The 22887-nt window shown below is 47.2% G+C and overlaps 1 protein-coding gene across 1 annotated transcript; it reads right to left on the reverse strand.

The window, feature by feature from the left end:
• Window positions 1-920: 920 nt before the first annotated feature.
• Window positions 921-16215, reverse strand: UBE2Z (ubiquitin conjugating enzyme E2 Z). The gene is made up of 7 exons (XM_059670697.1): window positions 15774-16215; window positions 13800-13872; window positions 11720-11907; window positions 9307-9418; window positions 7357-7469; window positions 6613-6703; window positions 921-2952 (listed from the first exon to the last, which is right to left on the reverse strand). Exons 1-7 carry the CDS (start codon window positions 16094-16096, stop codon window positions 2782-2784), a joined length of 1071 nt encoding a protein of 356 aa, XP_059526680.1. The 5' UTR covers window positions 16097-16215; the 3' UTR covers window positions 921-2781.
• Window positions 16216-22887: the final 6672 nt, after the last annotated feature.

The raw sequence follows: 22887 nt of genomic DNA on the forward strand, positions 1-22887 counted from the left end.
CATCCTCTTGTAGAGGTTCCAGGTTATGAGACTCGGCTAGGAGTGTGAAGGAAATAGAGGTTAATGTTAAATGGTGGTTATAGGGAAGAAAACAATGGGATTTAAGGGGAACTGACTAATAGTGAATGTAATATTGTTTCTCAAATTCCCTACTAGCTTTTCCTCCTGGACTGATCACTAGGTCCTTGTAGCCTTAGTTGTGGGAAAGGAAGTAATTTACTGAATCCCTACCCTGTGACCATTTCTATATACACCTCTTAATCCTCACTACCACCTTACAAAAGAAATAGGTATCCTTAACTTTGCAGGTAAGAAATCTAATTTGCCAGGGACCACCAACTTAAGAAGCAAAGCCAAAACTAGAGCCCAGGCCCACTAACCTGAGCCCACCCTGCAGGACACAGGCTGGCAGGACATCCTCCATGAATGGTCAGTGAACAGGAAAAGCCTCGGCACCAGAAAAGCAGGGGTGGCGATGAGCAGGAAGGCTAGTTCAGTTCTGTTTTCAGTCTGAATGCTAACTCCTAGGGGCTGACTTAGTACAGAAAACAAAACCCAATGGATTATCCATACTAAGACACCCTTCCCTTAGTAGGGGACATAGCCTGTCCATCTTTACCTCTCTCTGTGCCTGCAGGACACACTCACTGTCCAGTTTCTGAACAGGTCTATCTTTGGGAGCAACTGAGACTCCAATGGCATTGCTCCCCTTCATTGCCAGAGCTACAGCCTCGAAAAAAGACCCTATTTCTGGTTGATGGAAGTTTTACCAGTAGTCCTGCTCCCATCCACATCATGCAACTCATTTTTAGCTTCCAGACAATTCACTGAGCACTTACTTTCTGGCCTAGGAGAGATGTGTGGTCGTTAACATCCCATTCTTCCTTTACACAAGCCCTCCCGCACCCACAGGCGCTTCCTCCTTCTGCCAAACAAACTTTATTGCACCAAAAAGAAAAAAAAAAACTTCATTTATGTACAGTCAGATATAAAGACATCTCTTTGACTCCTGTGCATATATTTCCTCAAGGTTAGGGAGTAAAAGTCAGGCCAATATGCCAGACATGCTCTGCCCATGGCAGGGCCAAGGAGAAGATTGTCACTTGAAAGCGGGAACACTTAAATGGATGACAGACAACACTGGACCGACAGACCAAGGGCATTCTTCTAAGCCCTGTACTAGCTCTGGGAATGGGAGAGGGAAATTGGAAGCAGGGTGCCTTTTTGAGTCTCCTTGTGGAAAGACCACCCTTTAGATATCCAAGATAAACTTCCGCTCTCCAGACCCACTTCCTGTCCAGTTTCTTTGCTTCCTGCCCACCCCCCCCAAGTAGGACATTCTCCTTTGTGCCCAACCCCCTTCCCAACTCCCCCAGGGAAGTCCCATGATTCACAAGGCAGAGGCCTCCATAGCAGCTGGAAGAGCAAATACAAGTTATCCTCTCTCCGACATGTGGCTGGACCCTGTGTCAGGCGGGTCACCAATAACCCACTGGGAGCCGTAACAAGAATCTGGAAAGCACGGGACAACCCCTCCAAAATGGGAAATACGGACTCCCTCGATGCCCAGTATCAGGGCACCTAAAGCACATTTTTCTGAGCCAACCAGCTAAAGGATCACTGCAGCTAAATACAGATAAGCAACACAGCCAGGCAAACACCCATCAGAGCCAGTGACAAACAGCAGCTGGGAGGGAGGGACAGGGAGAGAAGGGTAGGAGTCTCCAGAGTTCCACCCCCAATCTCTGCCATTGGCTACCCTTGCTCCCCATTAGTCCCTGGGCCTTGCTGTGAGGAAGGGGGACTATAGGCTGGGGATGGGGGGAGCACACAAGGACAGCCCAACAAAATACAACAGGATTAGCATCAGCCTCCCCCCTTGCCCCACCCAGGAGAAATACCCTCACTGTGACTAGTATTGATGAAAATCTGTAAGATACTATTCTATATAGTGGCTCTATCATACATCCAGCAGCTGCCTGAAGTGGGAACTTTTCAAATCAATGATTTTGGGAATAAATAGTACTTTCGGCTTCCTATGGTACCTGTGCAGGCTTTACCAAGACTTTGGTTTAGTCCCATCACATTTACCTTCTGTCTTAAATCTAGAAATGGGCGAGGGGATGGGAGGAGAGAAAGGTGCTCAGGTGCTAAGTAAAACTCACTGATCAGCAGCCTAGATTCCACCACTGTTCCTTCTCTTTGGTCTGTCTAGAACAGTGACTATAAATTAGGAAAAACAAAATTATGCTGGCCCATGGGAAATATGGGGGAAAAGAGGCAAGGAGAAAAAGGGCATTGGGAAGCCCTGCTTCAAGACTGAAGACAGACAGACAACCAACCACCCAGACGGCTTAAGTGTCACAGACAGCCCCCCACCCCAAGCTCCCTTCCAGATACCCCATCAATCATTTGGGCACACTCCCTCTTGGAATTGCAATTTCTGTCTCCCAACTATCCCTAAGGAGCTGGCTGGCCCTTTGGAGAGGTGTGTCGGTTGTTTCGTTTTTGCCAGAGGCCCTCGCCCTAGGTGCTCCTGCATAGGTCCCTTGGCCCCTGATACGGGATGAACACAGCCCCAGATGCTTGAGAGCCAGGGAAGTCAGATCAGGAACAGCCTCCCCACTCCCACACCCTGGGCGATCCAAGCTTGCTTGGTTCTTGCCATCTTGCAGGATGACGTCACGCTGGAGGGAGATACACAGTGCCTCTCCATCCCTGGGGTGGGGGAAGGAACTTGCTGGGACTCTCAAGTGGGGGGGAGGGAGAAGGGAGCAGGATCTAAACCCTCAAGCTCCCATGCAGGTCTGTCTCTGTCCCAGACGAGCTGCTGTCAGAGTCCATTTCGGCGTTCTCATTATGGAGCCTCTCCAGCACTTTCTGACGAATCAGTCCCAGGCGCATCAAGAGGGACTGGTAGTCAAAGTGGCCCCGCTTCTCTCCAAAAGGGTCCTGTAGGGGAAAGGAGACAAGGGGGATGGAAGGTGCAAGTCTGGGTGGCTCACCCTAGCGAGAGCAGCTTTGGGCCCATGTGAAACGCATGCTCAACTTCTGAATCATAGGAAGAGAGGAAGGCATAGCACAGACAGTTCTGAACAGCAGACAACATAATCTTTGTTCAGGAATATTATGGCACATGTACTGCCCCAGACAGGTCTGGCTTTGGCCAACATTCAAGTGTGTTTGCATTCCTCAGAAGCCAATATACAGAGGGGGACACTAAAGGCAAGATAAATGGGGAAGAGAAATACAAGGGGGAAATTATCCTTCATTGCCTACTGAATAGGTCCTCGAATCACTCTGGTTCAACACTGATGCCTAGGAACTCAATTCTTCTTTATATCAATTATGGTAAACTTGGTTTTGTTATATGTTGTTTTGATGCCACTCCAAGAACTTAACAACATTAAGTGAGGACTTACTGTACTCAAAAAGGGTAATTTGTTTTCTAAGGTCACAGAGAGGTCTAGAACTTAGGAGTTCTGACTTCTAAATAAGCACCTGTACTCTTTCCCAGGGACCAATCACCATATTCCTGTTCAGGTTTCTGGGCATCATGCCAGGGCCAACTAGCCTTGATCCTAGTCCTTGTCATTCTAGATCAAAGATCTCCAAACATTACACAGAAAGGGCTTAATGTCCTTAAGTCCAAAAATAAATACAGTTGGGATGAAGGATATTAAAAAAAGGGATTAAGCCCTGGCCGGTTTAGCTCAGTGGATAGAGTGTTGGCCTGCGGACTGAAGGATCCCAGGTTCGATTCCAGTCAAGGGCACATGCCTGGGTTGTGGGCTCGATCCCCAGTAGGGGGCGTGCAGGAGGCAGCCGATCCATGATTCTTTCTCATCATGGATGTTTCTCTCTCCCTTCCTCTCTGAAATCAATAAAAATATATTTAAAAAAAAATGAATTAAAACAAAACAAACAAAACAAAACGAAGAATTAAAAATGCTACATAAGGAAATGGCAGCCAAGTAGTGAGGCCAAGGCTCAAATAAATGGAGACTACTTTCCTTGGTGGTCACAAAAAGGCATATGATTTTTACTTCTCACAATCTGTCTGCTTCACCCACATAAACTCCTTCCACACTTATTCTTCCCATATATTACCCTCATGATCAGGGACAAGGTGACACAAATCACAGTCACTGTGACTACAGCGCACATTTTACACTTATGAAGGCTACATTCCCCCCAAAGGCTGAAATCCACACTTACTCTGGAGCTATCAATTTTCCAAACCTTCTTTTTTTTAAAAGAATATATTTTTATTGATTTCAGAGGGGAAGAGAGAGAGAAACATCAATGATGAGAGAGAATCATTGATCTGCTGCCTCCTACATGTCCCCTACTGGGGGATCAAGCCCGCAACCCGGGCATGTGCCCTTGGCTGGAATGGAACCCAGAACCCTTCAGTCCCCAGGCTAACGCTCTATCCACTAAGCCACACCAGCGAGGCCAAATCTTCCCCTTTTCGTCACTGGCTCCACTTCTACCCACTGTCCTCCCCAGATGTTGCGCTCCCTTTCCTTCCCTCATCATGAGTTATTTTTCTTTAATAGACGGAATATTGGAAATGCTGCTATTCCTGATGGGGAACGAACCACAGCATCCACCATCTTCAATATACTTTTTAAAATAAGTATTTTTTTATTGATTTTAGAGAGACAGGAAGGGAGAGGGAGAGAGAGAGAGAAAAAACATCCATGAGAAAGAAACATTGATCGGCTGCCTCCTGAACGCCCCTATTGGGGATCAACCTGGAAACCTGGGCATGTGCTCTGACCAGGAATCAGGGCTTGATATACTCTTGAGCTGGCCTTACCCTTTGAGTTTAAATGTGTCAGGTGGGTGTTAAGTCCTTGAAGGAAGGATAGGGAAACTAACATTTCTAAGCAGCACCTGAGGGAACAAGACATTTACTTCTACTGCTGCTGGTGCTGGGTGGGAAGTGGGAGGGACTGGGGGAGGAGAACCCAAGAAGAGCTGGAGAGAACCTTAAGAGGTCTTAGTCATTTACCCAACTCGCCATATTTCTAAGTAACATCACCAGTAAGTGATCCAAAAGACTCAAGAACTAGTCCTTCAAGACTAAGGGTTCTCACACTCTACCAACCAGGCTGTTTATTTTAAAGCCTATTTACAATTTGATTTCATAAGAACCTCTTTTTCTTTCTTTCTTTTTTAAAATTATTATTGATTTCGGAGAGTAAGGGAGAGGAAGAGAGAGAGAGAGAAACATCAATGATGAGGAGAATCATTGATCGACTGCCTCCTGCATAGCCCACATTGGGATAGAACCTGCAACTAGGGCATGTGCCCTGACCAGGATCGAACCGTAACCTCTGGTTCATAGGATGAACCTCAACCATGAGCCACACCGGCCAGACTAAGAATCTCTTCTTTAAAGAAGCCTTAAGTTCTGTACTCTTTTTAAAAAAATATGTATTTTTATTGATTTTAGAAAGGCAGGAAGAGAGAAACATCAACGATGAGAGAGAATCATTAATTGGCTGCCTCCTGCACGCCCCCTACTGGGGGTCGAGCCTGAAACCCAAGCATATGCCCTTGACCAGAATCAAACCTAGGACCCTTCAGTCCGCAGGCCGATGCTCTATCCACTGAGCCAAACCAGCTAGGACAAGTTCTATACTCTTATTGGAAGCTGAAGCACATTTCCCCAGTATATGCACAGAATGAATAATTGGTTACCATCTTGTAATAGGAATCTCAACATATAACACTATATACATAACTAGAGGCCCAGTGCATGAAATTCATGCGGGGGGGGGGGGGGGTGTCCCCTCAGCCCAGCCTGCACCCTCTCCAATCTGGGACCCCTTAGGGGATGTCCAACTGCCGGTTTAGGCCCGATCCTTGGCAGTTGGACATCCCTCTCACAATCCTGGACCGCTGGTTCCTAATAGTTCACCTGCTTGCCTGACTGGTCGCCCCTAACTGGCCCCCGTTCCTGGCCTGATCACCCCTATTGCCCTCTGCTGCTGGCCAGGTTGCCCCCAACTGCCCTCTCCCTGTCTGCCTGATCGCCCCTAACTGCCCTCCCCACCGGCCTGGTCACTTCTTACTGCCCCCTCTGCCGGCCTGGTCGCCCCATGAAGCCTGCTTGTTCAGTCGTTTGGTCGTCCCTCACTAACCCCCTGTGCCGGCCTGGTTGTAGGCAGCCATCTTGTGAGGGCGTGAGGGTTAATTTGCATACTACCTCTTTATTATATAGGATGCTTCTCTAAGCCTTCTTTCTCTTAGCACCCCTCTGGGCTAGGGACAGAATTCCAATAGATGACTCTACCCTTACAATCCTTAGGATTCTGAGAGAGCTGAATGTTCTTGATTTGAAAAGACTACTGACCAAGAAGAGGAGTTCTAGGTAGGATGATTCAGATTCTGCTCATGAGTACCTAGTTTATGCCAGGAGCTTAGAACCAACTCCATATGGCTGTAGGCAAGTCAGGCTCCCTCTGAGCCTCAGCTACTCAACTAAACTAGGTTCCTTTTGGCTCTGAGTTTTATGACAGGTGTGGATGTCACTCTAGAAGGGGTATTTTACATAGTCTGATGGAAAGCCTTTGGAGTCAACAGCAGGGGCTGCATTACCTGCATAGTCTGGCCTTGAAGGTGCAGGCGATCTTTGCAGGCCACCTCATAGAAGTCATAATACTCCAGGAAGGACTTCTCCATCACTCCTCTGGAAAACAAGCAGAGAAATTTAAGTTAGGAACAAGGGGGCAAAGGGTCACCCCTTCACTATCGAAGCTTAAGGCCAAATTAAACAGCTAGAGTTCCTAAGCCCATGGTTGATTTCTCTAAATCGTAAGGATTACAAAATGAGTAATTGTTAATACCAATCATTGGAATCCCAACTTCAACTCCTGTCTTGCTCAATCTCATTTGTTTTCCATAGGCCATCCTTAATTCCAATCCTTACTTAACATTCTCCAAGGAAGTTTGTTTCATTACTCTTGACTTTATTCTTCTTGTTTTAACACTTAGAAATAAAGTTGGGCATTAAGAAATACGTTTATTATGAAGTGCTCTACACCTCATTTGGCTGTAGAACAGTTACGTCTTTAATATGTCCAGATTCTTGAAACTGGGGGCTCCCTGAGGATATGGACTGTATCTTTCCTATCAGGCCTGATATTCTCCAAGAACAGACAACCTCTCTCTCTAAACTTCCCCTTGGGGAACCCTCATGAACCACGTTTTTAAACCACTTGCTTCTTCTCTGTCTCCCTCTGGTGCCCAACACTGGATTTTGCCTCAAAAGTTCTCAAAGGTATGAACCAGCTAAATCTCCAAAAGGAATACAAGTTCCACGTGGGATCTCGAGGCACATACCGTAAGGGTTCAGGGCAGGGACACTTTCCTTCCATCATGTCACAGACCGCCACTCTGATGGTCTCATGCCGAATACACTCATTATAATTTTTGCTGTCTCCTGGATGTCTCTCCTATAACGTGACAGACACCATAGAATCCAAGTACACAGAGAAAAGCCAATGGGAAGACTTCAGAATTAGTATGGAGCATGTGACCCAAGCAGTTGAACAAGGGAATATCTTTTCACTGTATGGCAAACCCATTAAAGAGCAACTAGGCCTTCCTTTTTGAGACTGTTTACCTCCTCCCAATGCATACTAATACCCATCCTCTGTTACGAGTCATTTGATTTATAAGCACCAAACTAGATCCATCAAATTTCCCAAAGCCTGAAATGAAAGGCCTCTTAGGGAAGGATTGGTGAGAAAGAACCAATCCTATCTAATAAAAGAGAAAAATGGTAATTGGCGTACGACGATACCCTTTTCATTGGCTAATCAGGGCTATATGCAAATTAACTGACAACTAAGATTGACAGTTAACTGCCAACAAGATGGCGGTTAATTTGCATATGTAGGCACAATGCAGGGAGGCGAAAGGGAAAGCAGGAAGAAGCCCCCTGCCACTGACAGTGATCGGAAACCCAGGCCGCCTTTGCCCTGCCCCCCAGCCATGGTCGGAGAATCAGGCGCCTTTGCCACCCTGGCCAGTGATAGCAGGAAGTAGGGGTGGAGCCAGCGATGGGAGCTGGGCACGGTCGAAGCTGGCAGTCCAGGGAGCTAGGGGTCCTTGCCTGGGCCTAAAGCGGAGCCCACGATCGCGGGGCCGCTGCAGCTGCGGGTCCCCGCTGCCCGGGCCGGACGCCTAGGCCAGAGGCGTCAGGCCTGGGCAAGGGGCCGATCCTGCGATTGGAGGGTGATGGGGGTCAACGCCTGAGGGCTCCCAGTATGTGAGAGGGGGCAGGCTGGGCTGAGGGACACTCCCCTCCCCACACACACCCAGTGCACGAATTTCGTGCACCGGGCCCCTAGTTATTCATAAATGACGTTAGGAGTCTCAGCCTAGAAAGTCTGTAAGATATTAGGATGCTTCCTGGTCAACTCCTTTACACATCTGTATGCTTCTACCATTATTGATTATATGTGAATTTTCCCCCCAGTAAACATAGCCCTTCTCATCTGCAGGCTTCACATCCATGCATTCAACCAACAGCTGATCAAAAACAGTATCTTCACATCCCCAACCACGAATCAAAAATACCGTGTTCAATCCACAGTCGGTTGAATAGATGGATGCAAAGGGCCCATCATAGTCAAAGTTATATGCGAATTTTCTTCCTTTTTTTAAAAAAAAATATTTTTATTGATTTCAGAGAGGAAGGGAGAGGGAGCGATAGAAACATCAATGATGAGAGAATATCATTAATCGGCTGCCTCCTGCATGCTCCCATAACCCTTGACCAGAACCGAACCCGGGACCCTTCAGTCTGCAGGCCAACATGCTATCCACTGAGCCAAACCAGCTAGGGCTGTACATGAATTTTCAACTGTGGATTGTTCAAGGGTCAACTCTCATTTCATAACTCCCAAAGAATGTCTGGCTTGGCAGCAGTCATTAGAGAACACCTCAAGGGGACACTGGAGAATGGAGGCATGCAGAAGAACACACTGGATAACACAGCCCCCAAAGCAGGCTCAGAATTAATTTCCAAATGATTCCACTGACCTCCACATGGTGGACTAATCCAAGTCAAATGGAAATAACTTGAGTGTTATTGTAACTTACAAGGGAAAAAATTCACTAATGAGGAGCACGCATTCCAGCTTTTTTTTTTCCTTCTAAAGTGACAAGTTTAATACATAGGCTAAGCCAGGTTAAAAACAACAATCCCAAAACCCTTAAATAGACCTCTCAGATCTCTTTAAACCCAACATTCCACACCCCAGAGCTGGACCCACCTGGCCTTACCTGCTCAAAGCCAGGCTCATTGTGATAGGGGTTCTCAGTCATCAGGGATTGGATGGAGATAAGCACAGAAGAGATGCTCTGGGCTGGGCTCCAGGCAGGGCCAGTCCATGTACTGCAAAATACATCAGAGGGAATGGAAGAGGGATGAGGCACAGAGAGAGGGGGAAAGACCAGTACACAAGTACCCTGGGGCCTAGCAGCAAAACCTTTCTCTTTCACTATTAATACTCTGGGATTTCCCAACCTCTGTCTCACCCTCATTCACAAGAAATCAGTCAACTGCCTAATCCTCTTATCAAGTGGGACAAAAGAAAAGAGGGTAAAGCAAGCAAGATAACTGTGAAGGGATTTTCTTTGGGTTAGGAAAGAAACAGTAGCTGGGGAAGGTTCTGTTAATCAGAATGAAAGAAATAAGGTGAGAAAAAGCTCCAAAGGGAGTCAAAATGTTAACTTCTGTGGCTCTCAGAGAGCTCACTTATTTACTTATGGGTGTGATGGATCAGGAGAGAGAAGCTGAGCACAGAGGGACAGAGGGGACAAAGCCATCTGGTTAGAGGCCACATGGTGGGATTGATGATGGGGATCCAGTTCTCTATCAAGCCCCCAAGGAGTGTCAAATTCTTGGAGGATTACAGAACTCTGCCAAAGGACATGAAGATAGAATAAGGGGCACTTCAAATTGTGGAGGGTCTGAAAATATATGAAAAACAACTTGAATAGGAGAAAAACCACTCCTCTCTTTCATAAATCTGACCAAATATTCAGAGGAAGAGGGTGGGCTGGACATTAAAAAATACTTATTTTTAGTAACTGATGAGAGGGCACCTGAGCCACAACTGCTTCTTCAAGTTAGCCGGTCAATTCTCTTTCCCCTTGGACTTGAGGAAAGCCCAAGCAAGCGATGCGAAACAGTAACTGCATCAGAGCGTGCTCTGCAGTGCCTCTCAGTCTGTTCTTCTCAGCTTTGCCCCCGCCCCCAAACTGTAAACTCTGTGCTAAGGTGTCACATATTCAGGGATTCAAGTCAACATGGTACTTTCATTAAATTTCCTTTGTCAGTAAGTCAGCCCAGCATTTTTTTCTAGGTAGGGAGGAAAGAAATGAGGCTAATAAAAGTGAATATAATCACCCAAGAACTCACGGGAAATTTCTACTTTAATTCTTTGTGGCAAACATTCAATTTCAGGGTAGCTTCTTCTTTTCCACCCAACATACTTCTGCCACTTTTACCCACCACCATCTTGCTTCCCCTGTTTCTACTGTGAGCCACTGTTTGCTCAAAATAGTTTTATATTGGCCTAATGAAGGAGAATTTAATACAAAACACTTTCATGAACAAACTTCATACAGAGGCAATAACTAAATTTCTTTACCACTGTGAGTTACACAGACCACTATCCCACCTGCAGACAATTATATACCATAGTGAGATGAAGGACTTTCTTTAAGGACAACCTCCTTTACAGGACTTCCTTACTGTCACAATTATAAAATATAGCCCTAGGTCTGAGAGATTAGGAAATATATATCATGTCTCCAGTTTGTGTCAGCTACCTTGTCCACACACAACCCTGGGAATGATTGGGCAGGAAGAAAGAAAACAGTATCACCAGCACGGGTAACATTCTCAACTGCAACCTGCACTTGTTCTCTGCCCCAGGGAAATTCAGACCACACTAAAAGGACCAAATTCAGAATATACCAGAAGACATTTCCATTCTGAATTTTCAACCCCTTAACGCAATTAAAAGGAATGGATGAGAACTACATGAAGCAAAATCTCAGTTGCACCCAGAAATGAAATGTACTTAAAACTTCTGTGTTTTGTATGTGATGTGATTTCCAACCTCAGGCATTTTTCATTCAGTTGTTAAAATATCATAATTATCACCACCATCATCACCGCCTCCAAAGCCACTCAATGAGACTCAGAAATAAGACACCCACAGTTTTGAATGGCACAGATCTGCAGCCTTTCTCAACCTGTTTGGGAGAGAATTAAGCCCTGATGCCCTACGGGAGTGGTTCTCAAACAGGAGTGTGCACCAGAGTCACCTGGAGGACTTACAAGACACAGACTGTTGGGCCCCAGTCCTAGAGTTTCTGATATAGTAAGTCTGGGGGGTGGGGGGAGGGGGGGCCCAGAATCTGTAAGGCTACAAGTTCCCAGATGCTGGTGCTGCTCAGGGAGAACCACTTCACTAAGGCATCCACTGTATGTAATGAATTAACTTCTCTCTTTTGCATCTGGAACGATACTAGTAATGGACCATCCTGGGGAGAATCGAGGAAATAGTCACTCCAATTATTTTCTGTGTTCTGTAGTTCAGACGAGAAACTCCGGTTGATAAAGGCTGGCCTAGAGTAATTATTTGCTAACAACCAACTTGGCCACTTAGAAGTCTCCTCTTACCCTAGAATACTCAAGCAGACTTTCCCATTGCGGTAGAAGTTGGGGTTAAACCTCACTGTGTTATTGCCCGTTGTCATCAGTTTGACCCGAGGAGGGTGGATGGGATAGTCGGGCGGACACCGAAACACGAACAGGAAGAAACCCCCTTCATAAGGAGTGTCAAATGGGCCTGTGATCAATGCATGAATCTGCAAAATAAAACCCCATCTCAAAATTGTGAGGTGATGTCCCGTCCCAACCCCTCCTGGCTTCCACTTGCTACCCGTGCTGGAAGCAGGACCTTCATCTGGTATCCACAGTCCATATCCTCTCCATGCAGAATGAACAGCCTGTACGCACTCATATTAATAAACATGTTTGGCCCAGTGGAGTGGCATCTTACTCAGGGGTTACATTCTAAAGGTAGAGCCTAAGGTGAAAAGTCAATCTTGTCAAAATCATCCTTGAGTATCCTTAAAACTCCCTTAAAGCCTATTTTTTTGCTCGAACTTCTCTGACCAGTGTTATGTATAGCAAGTGGATAGAACACCAATGTGCAAAATATAATATGCATCTGTAAAGTATTATCCTAACCTGTTTAATTTTAAGAAATATGTATTTTTTCCTGAATAGAGGTATGTTTGGGTTTGTCCAAGTTTAACATGCGTATGATGCAACTCCACCCTCCATTTATGTGGCACAAAGGGGAAGTAAGATGAATGGAAAAGAGGAAAGGGATTGGAAGCCACAGCACCGGTGCCAGTAACAGTACAGAGCTGGGGGTTGTGATGGAGGCCCAGGGTGTCTACTTCCTCTACAGAGGATCAAACCTGCTGTAGAGGATGTGTCTCAGGGAGCGTCCAGCTGTGTCAACGGTACTAAGAAAAATCGGGAAAACTTCATGGTCTACTCAGAGCCATCAGACCATCCTCAAAACTTTCCCCAGCACTGTAGCTTAATTTTCTTAAAAATTAAAAAAGAAAAAATGCAGTAGCACTTAAAACAGAACACTAAATTCTCTTCCTCCAGCCATGATGATTGAACAAGATTTCCCTCATCTGAACTCAGTTATATTTCTTCTTCTACAAGGTTCCTAGGCATGTAAGTCTACTCAGAATTCAAACAGCAAGAAGGACCTACAATCCAACGCTTCAGTGTGTAGCCCCTGCCTTGCTCTGGGGCACCCTAGGTTTTCTTTCAGCCTCAGTCACTGGAATGGCAAGCTCAACTGGCATCAACGTGGCATCGATTCTGGGAATCGAGGGACTCGCATATTAATACCGATACTTGACCGAGGACAAGATGTCCCAGGAAAAACATTTCTAACCACAAAAAAATTTTTTGATTGAAAGAAAAACCTATTCATAACAGATACCAACAATACAAAATCTGAATCTACTGTTAAGAAATTTGAAACTATGAGTTTTCATTAAACACAAGATTTAGGAAATCTGATTTCTTCCCAACATCAGCTTAAGTGCAAATTCACTTCTGAGGGTAGAACACTCGATGACAGAGAAGCCTGTGTATCTATGCCAGAGAAATTTGACATTACATACTAAGCTTTCTCTGTGTTTTGTGTGTGAAGGACAAGAGAAGAAAGGTATTTGGGTGGAAGGGATACTCAAAAGCAACCAGTAGGGATAGGAGCCTAAACAATGCCTTTTAACTACAAACACTGTTCACTTGAGCTTGCCCTATCCCCAACCCTCCCTGCGCCTGATTTATAGCAGCACACTTCAAGGTCACGAGTGGTGGGATGGGAGAAGAGTTGGGTAGGACAATGGTAGGGTGACCACATAATTTATTATCCAAACTGAAGCACTTCTGAGAATGAAAGAGTGCCCTATTAATAGCTACGCTGGAACAATAGGTGTAAACTGGGATTTTCCAAGCCAAGCAGGACCTATTGGCACCCTAATAAGATACCTGTTCCAGGCTTTGTTCCACCTCACTGTAATCTTGGGCAAGCCATTTACTCTCTTGGGGGCTTGATTCCTTCTGTATGCAATCAGAGATGTGAGCTGGATAACCTTTTAGACTCTTCCAACTTTATGGGCCCAATTTCCCAATATATCCCGACTCCCAGCAAGTTACATACCTTAGTCATGTCAACAGTATCAGGCACAACGAACATTCCCGGAGGAGGCTCCTTATAAATGGACATGATATCCCTGTATAACACCAAGAGGAGGTGGGGGAGGGAGTGAGGGAGAGGAGAAAAAAGGGGAATCCCTTGAACAGGACAGCTGTTATCACCTCAATGAGGCCAGGGTTCGAGAAAGTGGTGCTTGGTACCACAAATGTTTGCACTGTCTTGTTGGCTGAGAAATCTCAGCTGAGTACTTGTCAGGCAGACAGAGAGCAAATTATTATCAAAGGGGCATTGTTTCCTCAGGGGAAGGATAAGGAGAGGGGAAAAAAAATCAGAGATCCCCATGGCATCAGATGTCACCCTGGAAAAGCCACATCCCATTCACTCTCACTTCCTCCCACATGGCAGTTCATTCACTCCCACCCCCGAGATTCTCAGGTACTACAGCTGAATCCTAAATGAAAACTTTTTTTAGTTAACTGGGAAGGCACCATCAACCCCACTAAGAAATGAATTCCATAAACCATTGTGGACCTTTGTTGGCAAGTGAACTAGCCGGGAGCAATGATCTTCTTGCCCAGGAGACTAATGGGGCTGAAATCGCTTCAGGCTGGGGAGGGGACCCTCCGAAACTGCTGAGAATCTCACATCTGGAAGATGACAAGTAGTGACTACTATAGAATTGAGAGGATTTCTAGGTCCTATCTCACAAACTAGAATGCATCAGTTGCAAGCAAGGGTCTCATGGGGAACATTCTGGAAAAGGGCTAGGGACTTACCAGGGGACATAGGGACATAAAAAAGTGCAAGTAGAGCAGAGAAAAATAAGTATTGGCAGAATTCAAGGTAAGTCAGGATTGGAAAACTGTGTCCTGTGTCACACACTGTGCCAGGTACTTTATTATACACAATGTACTCTTTAATTTCTACTAAAATCTTGAAAGGTAGGTAGAGATACACGTGAAGGGACTTGGAAAGCGGGGGATGAGAACACCCTGATGGACTGTAAGGGGAGCACGGGGAGAGAAAGAGTCTGGTCATCAGGACCCAAGGTTCAGGATTAACAGCAGCTGAAAAGCAGTGCCCTTCTCCTAGGCAATAGGTACTATGCTAAGCATGTTTGCAAAATATTACCAACTAAATGATATGATCAAGATCAGTCACCCAAGAAGCAAGCACAGAAGGGACTTGGGGCCTTGTTCCTGTATTTGAATTGGGTACATCTACTTCAGAAAAGTAAACCATAATCCATAGGAAATCCACAATCATCATCCATAGATAATCCACAGGAAAAAATACTACAGGGGAGAAATATCTTGACCGGGATATTACATGCCTGAGTGAGCTGGGGGGGGGGGGGGGGGGAGAGCCCGAGTTCCTGGAACAGGTGTGAGAGTGGAGGGGTCCAGGGAAGGCTGTGGGCATGTGCGGGAAGCGATCTAGCCTTGGGAAGGGACACTAGAGAGGGGGTTTGAGGAAGCGGAATAAAAACAAAGGCTGGTCTCCGGTCTGAGGCCAAGAAAGCAAGCGATATGTGTGTGTGTGTGTGTGTGTGTGTGTGTGTGTGTGTGTGTGTGTGTGACAAACGGGGCTCGGGAAGAGCCGACCGAGGGACCCCGAGGGGTGGGAGCTCCAAGGAGTCCTAGCAAGGCTGGGGTGCGGAAGGGGGAGAGGGGCGGGGCGGTGGGCGGGAGGGGGTGGCACTGGAGCGCGGAGGGGTCGGGTTTCGGGCAGGAGGTCTGGGGGAGGGCCCGGCAGGGGGACGGAGGGCTCGCCGGGGGCTGCCGAGGGGCGGGGTCGGACCTGGGCACTCGAGGAGGGGCTTGGTGCGTGCGGGGCGGGGAAGAGGGGGCTCGGCCCCGGCGCCCCGGACCGGCCGCCGAGGGAGGCGCGCCGGCGGCGGGGAGCTGTGGCGGGAGGGTGGGGGCAGGGAAGGTCGAGCCTGGAGCTCGGGGCTGGGGGAGGAAGACCCCGGCTCACCGCTTGATCCGGAGGAGACACTGCGGCGCGGTTCGCTCGCTGTCCCAGTCGGAGCTGAGCGTGGGGTCCCAGTGGCTCAGCAGCGCGGCCCCGTGGGCAGCGGCCGAGGGCGGGAGCCCGGGCAGCGGAGCCAGGCCGCTCCCCGGTCCCCCGGCCCCGCCCGCCGCCGCCGCCGCCGCCCACACATCCGGCAGGAAAGGCGGCCCGAACCCGCCGCCGCTGCCGCTAACGCCGACGACACCAGCGACGCCGCTCGCCCCGGGGCCTGCCGCCCCGGCGCCCGCCGTCGCCGTCGCCGCCTCTTCAGTCGGACTCTCCGCCATCGCTGCTTCGCTTCCGGGACTGCCCGGCAGCACGTCCGCCGACCAGAGCGGCCGCTGCTCCCACCCGCGCCCGCACCACCGAGAGCCGGGCCAGAGTGTCCCCACCCTCGGCAGCCACAGCCCCGCGGCGCTGGCTCCGCCCACCCGCCTCTACCAGCGAGAGGCGCCCGGCCAGAGCGTCCACCGCGGTCCTCCAGGGCGGGGGGGCGGGGCTAGCGGGAGGTCCGGGCTTCTGGGCGGTGTGGGCGCCGCGGTTCCGAGGCGTGTCCCCGGGCGCCCGGGTGCAGCTGACAGCCCAGTGCTAACACTTCTCTCAAATGTTGGAAGGGGAGGGAGGGAGGCAGGGCCATAGCCCTCTTAAGGAGAGCGACCCTCAGACGGGCCCGTGGGGTAGGATCGGGGGGTGCAGCCTCCTGCAGGGGGACGCTGAATGGACTGGGGCAACTCGCTTAGGTCCCTTGCTGTCCGAGAGGCTCTGACTTATCCCTCCTCTCTGCACCCTCGCTGCTGCCATTGCCCCTGCCTGCAACCGGACCAAGAGGAAGGAAGAAATCAGAACCTGCGATTAAAAAATGATCTCGTTTTAGTGTTTATTCAACATATGTTTATGAAGAGACTATGAAAGGCCAGGCACTGTTGCTAGGCGTTGCCATAGGGATCGTGAAACAGACCCAGAGAAGCTTGGTGAAGGGGGAATGCAGGCCTCCTGACTCCAAGCTCGCTGTGTTTTCTTCACACAAATCCTTGAATATACAGGAATCAAGCAAGGGGCAGTGAGTTTAAACCCTGGAAGGATTCCTCAGGACTTTCCTGAGATATGTAAGGTGAAAAATAATACTATGCACTAAGAAAAACAGCTTGCTTTCTAAAAAAAGCTTTCCCTTTTCTCCCTAGCAAGAATACAAGCTCATAATCTTATCCCTAAAGCCTTGGGGCCAGATGTGTTTCGGAATTTAGAGTAATACTTAGCAGCAGGGCCTGGGCAGTACCGTTACCAAACATTGATACTTCTACTGTAAAGTGTATGAATAATCATACTAATTTGGGTGCCCTCATGCATATTCATACTTAATTAAGACCACGGAATAGCCTCACTTTGGATTATATTTTGCCTCCAAATTTTTATTTTTAAAATATATTTTAAATACATTTCAGAGAGGAAGGGAGATAGAAACATCAATGATGAGAATCATTGATCCTCAGCTGCCTCCTGCACGCCCCCTACTGGGGATGGAGACCGCCACCCTTGACTGGACTGAACAGGGGATCATTTAGTCCGCAGGCCAACGCTCTATCCACTGAGCCAAAACGGCTAGGGCCAAATTTGTTCGTTTTTAAAAATGCAATTTTGGTCCTTGCTGGGTAGCTCATCTGGCTAGAATGTCGTTTGGATGTTCCAAGGTTGCGGGTTCAATCCCTGATAAGGGCACATACAAGAATCAACTAATGGCCCTAGCTGGTGTGGCTCAGTTGGTTGCTGGTTTAATTCCTGGTTAGGGCACATGCCTGGGTTGCGGGCTCCATCCCCTGAAGGCAGCGTGCATGAGGCAGCCTATCGGTGTTTCTCTCCCTCCCCGCCCTAAAAAAAAAAAATAAGAACATTTTTAAAAAAGAATCAACCAGTGAATGAATACATAAATGGAACAACAAATGGATGATTCTCTCTCTCTCAAATCAATAGGTAAAAATTACAAAAAGCCCAGTTTTTACAGCTTTGTGATTTCCAGTAAGGAACTGTGATCCTGAATGAAAATGACCAACATTTATTGACAGCTGAAAATTTGTGGGTTTTTTTTTTTTAGCTGATATTTATTGAGACTTAATATGTGCCAAGCTCCTTGTATACTTTGTCTTATTCCTTTGAAAGATCCTATGAAGTAAGTACTATTAATAGTCTGTTTTGACAGATGGAAAAACAGGCTTACAAAGGTTCAGTCACTTACAGGGGTCACGCTGAAAGCAAGCTGCAGAATTAGGGCTGGACGCCAAATCTGCCTGACTCCAGAGAAAAAGTTCTAACCACTATGTCATACTGTCACAGCTATGAACTCTGCCTGCATTTTATTTACTGCATTTTACCTTATACCAATTGTCCTTTGGTAACTGTTGCTCCCAACTCCCTATCCCCCAACACGCACACACATACACACACCACACTCTTGGGGCTCCAGACCATTTGTGAATCCAACACAGGCCCTGGCACAGCTTAGGTACTTAACATGAAGCAAAATGAATCAATACAATAGTTTATACAAATTTCATGGCTCGTTGACATAGTGTTTTACCATTCTATAATAAAGGTGCTAGGATATCTCGGAAAGAGTACACAAGAAACGCAACAGTGGGCGAACCGGTTTGGCTCAGTGGATAGAGCGTCGGCCTGCGGACTCAAGGGTCTCAGGTTCGATTCTGGTCAAGGGCATGTACCCTGGTTGCGGGCACATCCCCAGTGGGGGGCGTGCAGGAGGCAGCTGATCGATCTCTCTCATCGATGTTTCTAACTCTCTATCCCTCTCCCTTCTTCTCTGTAAAAAAATCAATAAAATATATTAAAAAAAAACACGCAACAGTGGTTGCCTCTGGGTAATTTTGTTGCTGACAAGGTGTGCCAAAGGAATGGAGATACCTATCTATCCCTTTATACCTTTTAAATGTTATACTGTGCATCTATTGACTATTCAAACTCTGTATTTTATTTATTTTTAATGGATTTCTGAATTTTGCTTGGGTACTGATTTAGTAAGATGGTCCAAAAGTCAATTCACTGGGTAACCTCACACAATGAAAAACACTACTCCATGAACTCCTTCATGGCTCCGCACTGCAGAGACCCAACTATGGACTCCGGGGTGAGAGGATCCCTCCGTCTGTCCCCTCCTTACTGCTGGACCATTGTTTTTAAGCACAAGGTCCGTTAGCGATGAGGCAATGGACAGAGAACACTTACCTTAGATCTGGAAGGAAGGTTCAAGCTTTTGATTGGTACCATTTGGCAATATCCAATTTGAGCCAATTTCTGCGTCCACAGAATGGTGATATTTCCTACCTCTCAGGGTTTGAGGATTAACTGTGACATTTCCAGAAATATTTTGTCAAGTGGCAAGCACTGTCCAGAAACTGGCACCTCTCCTGCCCATGTGCCTGCTTTCCCCCTTTGCTCCTACGGTCTCTCCCTGGAACAGCCTTTCCCTCTACCAGGGGGAATTGTAGTTATTAAACTTGTCGAGCCTCTTTTCCTCATCAGTAATATTGGGAAAATAATAGTAGCTATAAAAAAGTAATAATGTGATAATGAATGTGTACAATACCTGGCCAGAGTAAATGTTCAATAATTAACTCTCATTACTTTTACAGCACTCACCTTCAAAGCTGGCTGGAATATTACTTTCTTGGCCAAGCCTAACACCTCCAGGCATATTATTATTAGTCATTTTTAATTACCCCATCCTCTGGAGTAATTCATGCCTTTTTTATGGCACATACTGCTTTTTATTTTAGTGGTTTGGTTACTCATCTGTCTAGCTGCTGCAGGTGATGTCCTTTAGGGCACAATGCATGGAGCACCGATCTTGTACGGCTAGGACCGGACATTCAGTGAGGACTGCAGAAATGGTGAACAGATGGGAAGTGAGGGCATGGTAGTTCGTTCCCCTTCCCCTGGCCATGGATCTTTAGGTTTTCACCTCTTCCTGTTCAGATATTCTTATTTTCTTTCCAAAGGGATGACCTGAGCTTGGCACAAAAAAATCTGCAAACCAAGGCCTTAAGGGCCGCAGGAGATGGCAGCTGCTTAAAGAGAGCTCCAGGAGCCTCTAAGCTGGGCAAGAGGAAGGACCAGGGAGAGGTTCAAAGAATTTTTTAAATTGGCATTGGTTACTTTATCCGGTGCTCACTGATTTTTTTCAAGGCAGCACCTGACTGCTTTTCACTGTCAGGTTTGCCAGAGGGCAAGAATATGCCTTCTGGAGCCCCTCTCATGCCCTCTGGGGATGCATGACACAACCCAGTGGTCTTCCTACAGTAACTTGGATCCAAGCCTCTTGCTTCCTTCCCCAGGAGTAGACTGCTCTGCATTGAACTTTTTATTTATTTTATTTTATAGAATTATTTTGTTAATCCTCACCCAAAGGTATTTTTCCATTGAATCTTAGGGAGAGTGGGAGACAGAGGGAAAGACAGAGAAACATCGATGTGAGAGAAACACATCGATTGGTTGCCTCCTCACGAGCTCCGACCAGGGCCTGGACTGGGGAGGAGCCTGCAACGGAGGTACATGCCCTTGACCAGAATCGATTGTGGGACCCTTTGGTCCGCAGGCAACGCTCTGTCCACTGAGCCAAACAGGCTAGGGCTGTATTGAGCTTTTTATGCAACGAAGTTGGTAGTGCCTTGCTCATGGCAACTTGGCAAGTGTCCTTCCCCAAGGACAGGTCACTAGTCCTCTAGTCCAGGTCACTGCCGTGTCTCAACCCTCTCTAAAAAGATACATTGTTAAGATCCTTCTTCTCCTCTTCCCCAAAATTCTGTCTCCCACTGCTCTCTGGAGAAGTCCTTCCCCTCCAGGGCCCAGCCTTTTGTCCTGGGCTCGATGCCAGGGAAAGATGAAGAATTCCCATCCAGGTCATAAATTCAGTACTAAAAGGAAAAATTAGAACTTGGACTGGGTGTTTTGAGACTTCTGACTATAAGGAGTAATAGCTAAATTTAAAATTGTAATAATACTTAGATTATATTATCACATTACATATCTCAGTACATCTTGATATATATCTCATTAATACCGTACACATATATAGTACATGCATCATTTGCATATATTTACCTGCATTATCTCACTTAGTTGTCACAACCGCCATGAACTGTTCTCATTCCCATTTTACAGATGAGGAAATCAAGGCTCAAGGAAGATAATTAACTTCCCAGTTAGGAAGTGGCAGGGCTGGGATTGGCGCACTCCTTTGACTTCGAAGTCCATACTCTGCTAGCATGCCGAACTCCTAATGTAGAGGTGACTGTTTTTTGGTCATTACCCCTGAGAATATAGTGAAAACAATGGATTCTCTTCCAAGAACAACGCACATCCCTATCCACTCACAAGTAATTCCCACTGAGCAAAATGATTCCACCCATGGACCACAGACCCTAGATCAGCCGTGGGCAAACTACGGCCCAAGGGCCGGATCCGCCCGTTTGAAATGAATAAAACTATTGAAAAAAAAGACCGTACCCTTTTATGTCATGATGTTTACTTTGAATTTATATGCGTTCACACAAACACTCCATCCATGCTTTTGTTCCGCCCTCCGGTCCCGTTTAAGAACCCATTGTGGCCCTCGAGTCAAAAAGTTTGCCCACCCCTGCTCTAGATGAAAACCTCAGTGGTAACTGACTGACTAGCCTGGTTGAGGGGGGGAGCATTCTCCCCCGACCCTGTAGGGCTCCACGGGCTCCTAACCACATTTCCAATCTTGCTGACTTGGATTTCTATGCAATTCCAGGCTGTTTGGAGCCAGGAGGGAAATGACTGCCCTCCTGGTGAGAATGTTTCCTGGAGCTTCGCAGGGAGAAAAAGGCAAGCACCTCCCTGGGGGCTGCTCCTTGATTACAGCCAGAGGGCAGTGACCTGGCAAGGGTGCCAGCCTGCCGTCCCAAAGGGTTGCTGGGTCCTGTCTGCGTAACAGTATTAACAGTTAATCCACGGCTCCCTTGGGGATACCTCGGCTGCCAGTTTAACCTCAGCCCCACTCCTCCTCTTCGGCCCTGGGATTCCTGGGCTCTGCTTTGGTTCTCTCGCTGGCTTGCTGTGACCCTTGAGTTACTTAAGGTGAAGAGGCTGGGGATAGGCAGCAGATTATGGTAGACCAGTAGTTCTCAACTGGAAGTGATTTGTCAAGAGACATCTGTCAAGTATCTATTTGGCGATTGGTTGTCATGACTGGGGAAGAGGCGGTTGTTGCTGTCATCCAGTGGGTAAGAGGCCAAGGATGCTGCTAGCACAGGACAACCCCACAGCAATGAATGACCTGGCCCCAAATGGGCCAAGTTGAGAGTCTTGTGCTTAAGATCATGATTGTGGAATGAATGTTAGATGGACTTGGATTAGAACCCTTGGTCTGCTGTGATCTTGAGCATGTCACTAAACTTGTACAAACCTTAGAGGAGTCAGCAGTGGTAAGAACACAGGTCCTGGAGTCTGAATCCCAGCTTTACCAACTGCTCTGTGCCTCAGCTTTCCGGGCCTCCCTTTCTCCTTACCTGTAGGATGACTTCAGAGGGAAGCTGGGAGTTATTCATGGAAAGTGCTTAGCAAGGAGCCAACATACAAGTGCTCAACTGTCAGCTGATGGTACTGCAACTGTCACTGGTCTCCGCTTTTCCTCTTCTACGGCACGTAGCTTCTGTACCCACATATTCCATAACGCACGGCATTTTCACTACTTTTTTTTTAAAGCAGCACAATAATATTGGTGTTTAATGTTTATTTCACTACGCCAATATTTACATGCTGCTAGGCATTTTTTTAAAAAAATATTTTTATTGATTTCAGAGAGGAAGGGGAAGGGAGAGAGAGAAACATCAATGATGAGAGAATCATTGATTGGCTGCCTCCTGCACATCCCCCACTGGGGATTGAGCCCACAACCCGGGCATGTGCCCTTGCCTGGAATCGAACCTTCAGTCCACAGGCCAACACTCTATCCACTGAGCTAAGCCAGGCAGGGCTGCTAGGCATTTTTACTATTACATCCACTCTGCTGATACCCATATTCCTTCAGAGCAAGGACCTTCGA

Source organism: Myotis daubentonii, chromosome 16 (assembly GCF_963259705.1).
Source record: "Myotis daubentonii chromosome 16, mMyoDau2.1, whole genome shotgun sequence".
Lineage (NCBI taxonomy): Eukaryota > Metazoa > Chordata > Mammalia > Chiroptera > Vespertilionidae > Myotis > Myotis daubentonii.

Excerpts from the sequence above, each read along its gene's own strand:
- UBE2Z (XM_059670697.1), bottom strand. The coding sequence starts at position 16,096 with ATGGCGGAGAGTCCGACTGAAGAGGCGGCGACGGCGACGGCGGGCGCC. Across the intron at positions 9,419-11,719 it reads GTCTGCTTGAGTATTCTAGG|TACATGGACTGGCCCTGCCT; the intron begins GTAAGAGGAGAC and ends TGTATTTTGCAG. Across the intron at positions 2,953-6,612 it reads TTCAAGGCCAGACTATGCAG|GACCCTTTTGGAGAGAAGCG; the intron begins GTAATGCAGCCC and ends TTTCCCCTACAG.